At 41.3% G+C, this 10,246-nt stretch overlaps 1 protein-coding gene across 1 annotated transcript in view; it reads right to left on the reverse strand.

Annotated features, from left to right (window-relative positions):
- Positions 1–10,246, reverse strand: part of SLC6A20 (solute carrier family 6 member 20) — a 51,205-nt gene that overhangs the window by 6,442 nt on the left and 34,517 nt on the right. The window contains exons 5-9 of the mRNA XM_069088349.1: positions 8,755–8,865; positions 5,329–5,570; positions 3,543–3,705; positions 1,724–1,928; positions 583–742 (exon numbers count right to left, since the gene is read on the reverse strand). Coding sequence (XP_068944450.1) covers positions 583–742; positions 1,724–1,928; positions 3,543–3,705; positions 5,329–5,570; positions 8,755–8,865 — 881 coding nt within the window. The remainder of the gene's footprint in view (positions 1–582; positions 743–1,723; positions 1,929–3,542; positions 3,706–5,328; positions 5,571–8,754; positions 8,866–10,246) is intronic.

Below are 10,246 nucleotides of genomic sequence, written 5' to 3' on the forward strand. Positions count from 1 at the left end.
TGACTGTAGCCCTGTGCCTGGCACATAGTAGGTGCTTAGTAAGTTCTTGTTGATTGATTGAACAATGGCAATAACAATAATAATAACAGCTAGAATTTATATAGCACTTTGTGGTTTGCAAAATGCTTTACAAATCTCATCTAATTTCCTCCTTGAAGCACCCTTAGCAGGTAGGTGCCCTCATTAGCCCCATTTTATAGAATGTCTGACAATGGTTACAAGTTTGAAGTAAGTGAAGGGCAGAGGGGAGATCAAACACAATTTTAAACCTGGCAAGTGGGGTGAATTAACAGAAAATTATTTGGACATAAAGTTTTCCAAAAGCAGTGTTAGTTCCCATTAGGAAATAGCTTGTTTTCCCTGAGAGGTTGAGGAATCCCCAAATCTGGTACTTTAAAGGTAGCAAAGTAAGTAAAGTAAAGGAGATAGGGTCACGGGCTTCTTCTCTATCCACAGCCCCACAGGCTGTTTAGAAGGGGAAAAGTAGAAAACCCAACAACTGGGTGAATCGGTTACTGTTCTTTGCACCTCTTTTCCACCCAGATTAGCTGATTAGTCTGGAAAAGGGATTTAGAATCTTACCTTGTTAGGCCATAAATATAACAAACAGCAATTATTTCCACCAGCACAATGAGCAGCAGGGAGAGGGTGGCGGCGTAGTCATTGAATATGTCAAACCAGTAGTTTCCTGACTGCAAGGTGAACACCAACCCGACAGTACAGTTAATGAAGCATATAAGACCTGGGGGGGCAAGAGGAACTTCTCAACTTTCTGGAAGTCTTTATCTCTTGGGAGCCCAGGGGAGGCAGGCCCGCTGAATGGATCAGCTGTGCCTCCCCATGCATCCAAGGGCTGAGTGGCATGACAAACATCTGTGCAACATCTGTGGCTTCATACCCACTATATATCTGTCTGTCTATCTATCTGCCTATCTGTCTGTCTGTCTGTCTGTCTATCTGTCTATCTATCTATCTATCTATCTATCTATCTATCTATCTATCTATCTATCTATCTATCTATCTGCCTATCATATCAATCAATCAATCAATCTATCTCTCTATCTATCTATCTATCTATCTATCTGCCTATCATATCTATCAATCAATCTATCAATCTATCTATCTATCTATCTATCTGCCTATCATATCTATCAATCAATCTATCAATCTATCTATCTATCTATCTATCTATCTATCTATCTATCTATCATCTATCTATCTGCCTATCTTTCTATCATATCTATCATCTATCTATCTATTTATCATCTATCATCTATCTATCTATCTCATCTATCTTTCTATCTATCTATCATCTAAATCTATCTACATGTCTGTCTGTCTATCTATCTCTCTATCTGCCTGTCTATCATATCATATCTATCTATCTATCTTTACATATATCTGGGCATATTATACCAATATATTTGTAGAGGCAGAGATGTCAATGCTGATCTGATGAGTACCCTTATCTCTCCCCCACCCTAGTTTCCCTTTATGTTGTCTTTCCTCCACTAGAATGTAAGCTTCCTGAGGGTGGCGAGTCCCTTTCTTTCTGCTTGTATTTGTATTCCCAACACTTGGCACAGTGCTTGGCACATAGTAACTGCTCAAGAAATGATTGTTAGCCAACCACTTCAGAGGACTTCCCATCTGGACAATTCTTTAGAGTATAAGCTCATTGGTCTGCCTACCCTTAGTACATTGAGCCCAGTGAAAGGCTAACCTGAGATCACCTCCTTGGGCAAGTGACTTGAAATAAACTTGCTGTCTGTCAGAGGAGTGAGGATGGCAGCACTGTTCCCCAACATGCTTCCTATCCCCAGCATCAGCAGCATAATGAAGTATAGCACCGACCACATCTGGGACACCTCCATGTTTTTAATGGCTTCAGTGTAGACAATAAATGACAGTCCAGTCCCCTGGACAGCCTGCCAATAAGAAGAAGACACCATGTTATGTCAGGAGTGCCAACCCTACTTATCGTTCTAGTGGGCAGGGATGGAACCCAACGTTCAGGGGTTCTCTGGGTTCCTAGGACGTTCCTTTATGTGTCTTTGAGCTACATGTCTATTTTGCCATTTATCTCCAAGCATGCCACTCAATGGCACTGTGCCTAAGTGAGCCAATCATATGAAAAATGAGAATTAGTAATGCTTTGCAGAATTTTGAGATGCTAGAAACTCAAATTTATCTATCATCTTGAGAACTCTTAGGTAGAAGCATGGCATGATCTTAGGTATTGAGGTTTGTTTGTCAGGATCTAACATGCTCTGTTCTCCCCTGAGAATAATATTATGGCACCTGAATGTGATAGACCATTACCAAACTGTAAGAAACAATGCCTATGAGAAATACTGAGAAACATAGGAAGTTTTATATGAATTGATACAAAGTCAAGGAAGCAGAACCAGGGAGACAATATACCCAATGATTGCAATCATGTAAATGGAAATAACACCACCAATAAAAAAATCTAACCTGCATGTACAAAAATACTTAAACCAGCTCTTTTTGTGCTGGCAAAAACTTGGAAATCAAGGGAATGCCCATCAATTGGGGAATGGCTAAACAAGTTGTGGTATTTGAATGTAATGGAATATGATTGTGCTATAAGACATGAGGAGCATTTGGACTTCATAATAACCTGGAGAAATTTATATGAACTGATGCTGAGTAAGGGGAACAGAATTAGGAGAACATTGAACATAATTGTATCTGTGATGACTAACTTTGATAGACTGGGCTCCTTTCAGTAATGCAAGGCTATAAGACAGCTCCAAAAGACTCCCGATGGAAAGGGCTGTCCACATCCAGAGAAAGAATTACAGTCTGAATGCAGACTGAAGGAAACTACATGCTCTCTCTTTTTTGTTTTGCTTTTTCTCTCTTGTTGTTCATTCCATTGGTTATAATTCTTTTTTATGACTTGACTGATGTTTAATGTGAAGGTATTTGTAGAACCTATATCAGATTGCATGCTGCCATGGGGAGGAGGGGGGAAGAGAAGGAGGGGGAGAAAATTTGGAACTCGAGGGATTGTGGAACTGAATGTTGTAAACTAAAAGTAAATTTAATAAAACAAAAAAATTTGAATGCTGAGTTATTATATTGGCCAAAGTTGACCCTCAAAAGAGATGAGAAAATGAGCTTTACTCCCTACTTTGCAGAGGTGGGAGTCTATAGGTATATAACATTACTGTCAGGTAATATACAGGTATGCAACAATACTGTCAGACTTCCTTGATGTGTTGGCTAGTTTTGCTCTCCCCCTTTTATTCTTTGTTATAGAGGATACCTCTCTGAATAAAGAAGAGAAGGATGAAGAACATATATAGATATTAAGCTGATACAAAAATAAGATTAAAAGAAATAACGATATCAGTGGGAAATTTCTAGTCTTTCTTGATTCACAGACAGAATTGATCTCTTGAGCTCCTGATGGATAGAGCTCACCTTTTCTCACACTATGAGGTTTCTTGTTTGGCTTGTGGCAGCAGGCATCATGGGAAAGACAACATAGAAGCTGTATCAACAACACTTACGGTATCTAGTTCTGATTCCAAACTACAGTTTTTAATCTGTGGGAACACTTCACTATATTCCTTTGGGTAGGAAGATGCTAGGTGAGCTTTCATCTCCTCCAGGTTTCCTGAGGTCAGAAAGCCATCTTCAAGGTCAAAGGTGTTGGTCAGCAGCAAGATCATCCTGGGGAATCAAGTTCACTGTGTTAGTTCCCACTTATATGAACTTTATAAAGCCCACTATGGTGGAAGAGTTTGGTTGCACTCTCTGGGAAGATGAAAAGGACCTTTTGCTGCCATGTCACCAGCCCTATCTTTGTAGTGAGAAAGGGGATGTAGGATTTTTATACACTCCCCCTATAATTTAATCATTGACTTATTTAGATAAGAAGTACATCCAAAATGTAGGGACATTTGTATTATGTGACTCCAGAGACACATTCCTCCCCCTCCCCCATATAATGGCATATAATCAGAGCTGTGACATAAGCTATAGAATTATAGATTTGGGGCTGGAAGGATCTCAGAAGCTGCCTAATCCAACCCCCTTATTTTATACATGAGGACCCTGGTGTCCAAATGACTTGTCCAAGGTCACACAGGTAGTAAGTGTAAGAAGTAGGAGTCAAGTAGGAATCCCAGCTTTTGGGGATAATTCATTTAGAATGGAAGAGAGAGTAGGGCATGATTGAGATACTTCAAAGACAGGGTTAGGAAGGAGAGGAGGTCGAGGGACTGGGAGATGGGGTTTTGCAAGGGGATAAAGGTTGGAATAGGAGACAGTGCTGCAGAGGAGAGGACATGGCCTAGAAGGTGCAAGATGTCAACAGCAAGGAGCTAGAAAGGAGAGTAAACTTAGAAGAGGTCATTGGTGAGAGGGAGAGCCTGAAAGTGGTTATGGGATGCATGAAGCATGCCAACTGGTCCTGTATACCAAAGACTGGGAGAAAAGGAGGAGCCAATTCCAAAGGGCATTTCAGGAGATATGACTTCTTCAGGAGAAGGCTAGGATCCATTGAACCCTAAAAAATAGAAAGAATGTGAGGGGAATGAGGAGGACTTCATGATAGAATGAAAGCACCTCAAGGACAGGTACCATTCCATTTCTGTATTTGTATCCTCGGCTGACACATTGATTGGGAAGAAGTCTAGCTTGGTGGATACAACTGGATTTGGTGTTAGGAAGACTGGAGTTCAAGTCCCAGCTGAGTCATTGTGTGTGATGCTGATCAAATCACTTCACCTCTCTAGTTTTCTCACTTCTAAAATGAAGGGGCTAGACCCAATGACCTCTTAAAGTTCCCTCTAGCTCCAAATCTCATGATGCTAAAATTGATTAACAATGAAGAGAGGTGCAGGAGGTTCAGTGGAAAGGCAGAGGAGAGGGAAAGGTCATGGGGGTAGACAACAACCTCTAGGTGGTACATGAGGACAATAGTTAGAGGTCTGAGACAGAATAATGTAGTGGAAAGGTTACTGGATTGAGAGTCAGGGAACCTGGGTTGAAATCCTGAATCTGTTACTTATTTACCATGTGACCTTGGGCAATTTAAATTCAGACACTTACTAACCCTGGGCAAATCACTTGACATGCCTTAATTTCCTCATCTTTAAAATAGGTAAAGTAAATCCAATGACTTTCAAGGTCCTTTCAATCTTTCAGTGTATGCTCCTATGATCCTAAATCACTCAGCCTCTCTGGGCCTCAATTTACTAATCTGTAAAATAAAGGGATTAGATTAGATAGCTTCCAAGGGTTTCTTTTATCTCTCAATCTAGGACCCTGTGACCTACCCATCATTCTTACTTATTGATGCAGTTCTCATAGTTGAAAGTGGCCTTGAAGCCATAGATGGAGAAGGTGACAATGCTGGCAAAGATGGATGTGGAACTGTTAATCAGGGACACAAGGATGGCGTGCTTCTGGCAATTGCTGGATGGATCATTGTAGCTGGCATAGGCAATCAGGCTGCCAAACCCGAGGCCGAGGGAGAAGAAGATCTGTGTGGCCGCATTGATCCAGGCTTTGGGGTTAGCTAACTGCTCTATCTGCAAAATCAAAGGTGGAGGAGAAGATGATCAGAGCATAAGGACATATTGGCTACTCTGGCACCAGGGTTTGTAACATAGGAGTAAGTTAACGAGCAGTCATTAAATTCTTGCCATGTGCCAGGAACCATAATGCTGAGGAGACAAAGAAAGGCAAAAAATCCCCCAAAACCCAAACAGTCCTTGCCCTCAGAGAACATCTATACCCAATTATGAATGTTATTCAGACAGTAAATTTGGAAAGGTTAGTAGGGGCCAGATTTTGGAGAACTTTCAATTCCAGGCTGAGGAATTTATATTTCCTCCTAGAGGAAACTGGGAGCCATGGAAGATTTTTGAGTAGGGGAGTGATATGGTCAGATCAATGCCTAGGAAGTTTGTTTTGCCTGTAGTGTTGAGGATGGATTGGTAAAGAAGGCTGGAAGCAAAGACCAATTGGGAAACTCTTCAAATAGTACAAGTGAGATGGGACAAGGATTTGAATTAAGGCACTAGCAATGTGAAAGGAGGGAAGAGGATGGATGTGAGAGTCTGGTCCCATATGCCACCAACTCCTCCTATAAAGTCTTCTCCAGGTAGCTGCCTGTTTCATCATGGAGCTTAATTAGCAAATGAGGGATGGAAAAGAGGGGTTGAATGATAGGTTTGTGGAGTAAAGGAAAGGGAGTCTTCTTTCCACTTCACAGAATAATAATGGTGAAAATAATAATAACTCATCCCTAAAGCATTTTAATCTTTATAGAATATTTATGAGATCATAATCTAATAGGTTTAGTATTTGAAGAGACCACAGAGGCCATCAAATCCAATTCTCCTATTTTGTAGATGAGGAAACTGAGTCAGAGAGTGACAATATTATTATTTATATTTTATCATTGAGAAAACTAAGTGATGAAGGTCCAGAGATATGAGGGGACTAGCCCAGGATGAAACAGCTAGAAAGTGGCAGACCTAAAACATACATGCAGGGCTTTTGATTCTAAGATTCAGAATCTTTCCACTACATTCCTCTCTTCCTCTTTCCAACCACAACGAAACTAGAATCCAAAGCAAGTGGAAGATTTATTTCCCAGAAGACAGTGTTCCCCATGCCCTCACCACTGTCCTTGGCTCTCCAGGGCAGAATGGAGCTATGGGAAGCTCCTTCCCTTGGGGCTCTATAGTCCAAAAGGAAGATCTGAAAATGGAATTGGTATTCCTCGTGAAGTGCACCTCCTGTCTTCCTAGAGGTGCATTGGTAGCAATAGATAACCACACACCAAGAGTGTTATGGAGGGGATTCCTACTCTGTGCAGTTATTGAACCAAGGGCTAGATGACAACTGGCCAAGGATGCTGTACCTTGGGAGGAAGTTTTGAGCGGGATGACCTGGGAGATCCCTTTGAAATCTGTAATGCTATTCCCACTTGCTCTTTGTACAGAGGAGAGGCGTAATGTTAGCAGAATAACTAGCAGCTAGGTAGTGCTTCCAGATTTACAAAGCAAACGTGTCATCTCCTTTGATCCTCACAACCACCATGTGAAGTAGGCGCCATCATTGTCTCTATTTTACAGATGAGAAAACTGAAGCAGAGACCAAATGAGTGCCTTCCTCAGCTGGTAAGTGTCTAAGGCAGGATTCAAACTCAGGTCTTTCTGATTTCAAGTTCCACAGTCTATCACTGTACTTAGCTATTTAGAGGACTAGACAAAATACAGAATGGGTAAGGTTTGCATTGGCTGCCCTCTCATCTCCCTTTCTGTGTTCCTCTTCTGTTTTCTGTAACTTCTCTCTCTTAGTCCCATGGCATACAGTATCTATGTAACCATAATAGGGGGAAAGGCCACTGGATTTGGGGTCAGAAAGCCTGGGTTCAAGTCCTCAGCAAAGTCACTTCATTTCCCTGGTCCTGTTTCCTCATCTGAAAACAAAAGTTAGAGTAGAATTTCTTTAAGGTCCATTCTATGCTTTAAGTTCTAGGATCCTGTGATCATTTTTATTTCTCCAATTCCTCCATTTATATTGAGTGCCCCAGACAGAGAGGGCTGAAGAAAGGAGAAAGGCCTTCTTTCTGCCTAGGGTCTTTAAAATGGGAGCAAGCTGGCCCTTTGACTCTTATTCATTGGCTGGCTGACTTATCAGCACCGCAAAAAATATTTAATATAATAAGAAGACTGGAAAGATAGGAAGTGGCAAGGTCATTAAGGCCTCTTAAGTGTCAAAAAGAACATTTGATGTTTAGTCTTGGAAATGAGAGAGAGCCACTCTAGTATATTGTGTAGGGAGGTAACCTGATCAGAGAATGGGTTTCTTTTATCTTTTTTTATTTTTATTTTTATTTTTTTGCTTTTGGAGGGCAATTGGGGTTAAGTAACTTGCCCAAGGTTACACAGCTAGTTGTGTGTGTGTGTGTGTGTGTGTGTGTGTGTGTGTGTGTGTGTGTTAAGTGTCTGAGGCTGGAACCAAACTCGAGTCCTCCTGACTCCAGGGCTGGTGTTTTACTCACTGTGCCACCTAGCCACCCTGAGAGGCTGTTTTTTTAGGAGGAAGCCAAGGAAATTGGAGTGAAATGACTTGCCCAAGGTCACACAGCTAGTGAAGTGTGAAGTGTCTGAGACAAGATTCGAACTCAGGTCCTCTTGACTTCAGGGCTGGTACTCTATTCACTGTGCTGCCTATCTGCCCCAGAGGGAGGAGAGACTTGAGAAAGGGAGATTAATTGGAAGGCAACTGAAGTACTCTCCTGGGTATGAGGTAGTGAAGGTCTGCACCAGAGTGGTAAGAAAGGGATGTTTATGAGAAATGTCATGAAGATAGAAATAAGACTTGCCAATGTTTGGGTGTGGAGTGATTATAAAAGAGAGGTTAAGGATAATACCAAGGTTGTAAGCCTAAAGGACTAGAAGATGGCACCTTTGACTGAAACAGGGAAAGGGGTGAGTTCTGAGACTAAAGGTAATAAGTTCTGTTTTGGGCATGGTGAGTCAGAAGCCTATGGTACATGCATTTCAAGATGTCCAAATGGCAGCTGGTGATATGAACCTGGGGCTCAGGAGAAAGGTTAGGGCTGAAAATGACCTGTGTAAAGGTGATCATTGGGAAGATAATATGTAAAAAGAAGTTAGATAGGATTGTATATGTATATGTGGGGAGGGTGGGCAACTAGACAGCTAAGTATCAAAGGCAATGAAAGTTCATCCTTACCTTGGGTGTGAACATGTACACAAGGCCATTGATGGCTCCATGAAGGGTGAGACCACGAATCAAATAGATGATAAGAACAAAGTAAGGCAGGGATGCAGTTACATAGACCACCTATGGGAACCAGAAGATCCAGGTTAGCCTCTTAGAGACAGAGATCTTGTCTACCTCTCTATTACCAGCCCCCAACCCTTTAGTCATTGGAGGAGAAAGGGGAAATGAGGCCTAGCTATGCTTCCAGTGAAGCCCTATCTGACCACCTAAGAGCTGCCTGTAGAGTGCATTTTGGTCAGTAGAGGTCTGTTTCCCCATGGACTCAGCTTTTCATTGCAAGCTTATTTTATGTTCTGGTTTTGGCGATTTTCATTTAGTAATGGCACTAACATGCAGGGCATAGTGGATAGGATACTGAAATTGGAGTTAGGAAGACCTGAATTCAAATCCCACCTCAGACACTAGCTGAGTGATGCTAGGCAAATCGCTTAACTATTCTGTGCCTCATTTTCCCTATTTGTAGAACTCTAAATCTATGCCCCTGTGAGAAACACTGGAATAAGGGAAGCTCTATTATTTACAATTTTAATATTTTTAAATTTAAAAAATAAATTAAAAAATTTTTACAATATTATTTATTTATTATTTATTTTGTAATGTTAACAGCTGTAACATTCTAACAAATGCAATAGCTCATTAAATAAATAATACTTTTGTAATATTAATAATAGTAACATTGTAAATAAATAAATATATAACAAATGTAATCACTTGTAAGGTAGAGAATCCTTTGGGAATGTTAACAATGGCCCAGAATTTATATGGACCTTTGAGTTTTCTTTTTAAAAATAAATTTGAGTTTTCTTTTTTTTTTTTTAAAGCAATTGGGGTTAAGTAACTTGCTCAAGGTTTCATAGCCAGTTATTTCTGGGTGTGGTGCTGAGTATCTGAGCCCGGATTTGATCCAGGTCATCCTGACACTGGAGCCAGTGCTCTTACTTGCTGAGCCACCTGGCCACCCCTAAGCAATTGGGGTTAAGTAACTTGCTCAAGGTTACATGGCCAGGTGTTTATGGGTGCGTGCTATGTGTCTGAGCCTGGGATTCGATCCCCAGGTCATCCCGACACTGGAGCCGGTGTCTTACTCGCTGTTCTACCTGGCCACCCCTGAGTTTTCTTATATTGGTTTTTTTGAAGTAGGGTATATACCCATATTAATGTGAAAAATAGGGTTTGTGGGTGGCTTGAGTTTGACCATGATTCTGAACTACTACTACTACTGCTGCTGCTGCTGCTGCTGCTACTTTGTTGCTACCACCATGTTTCCCCTATAATAAGACCTATCCCGAAAATAAGCCCTCCCCTTACTGTGTAAGATTTCTCTAAAATAAGCCTTCCCCCGAAAATAAGCCCTATTGAGATTGCTACTGTAGTGAAGGTGATCCCCTGTGCTACACGCTACATTACGGTACCCTCTGTATGCACCGTCTCCCCCCCCCCC

The sequence above is a fragment of the Petaurus breviceps genome, unplaced genomic scaffold (genome assembly GCF_028583685.1).
Source record: "Petaurus breviceps papuanus isolate PSGF00001 unplaced genomic scaffold, PetGlider_PUasm1.0 185, whole genome shotgun sequence".
NCBI classification, from domain to species: Eukaryota; Metazoa; Chordata; class Mammalia; order Diprotodontia; family Petauridae; genus Petaurus; species Petaurus breviceps.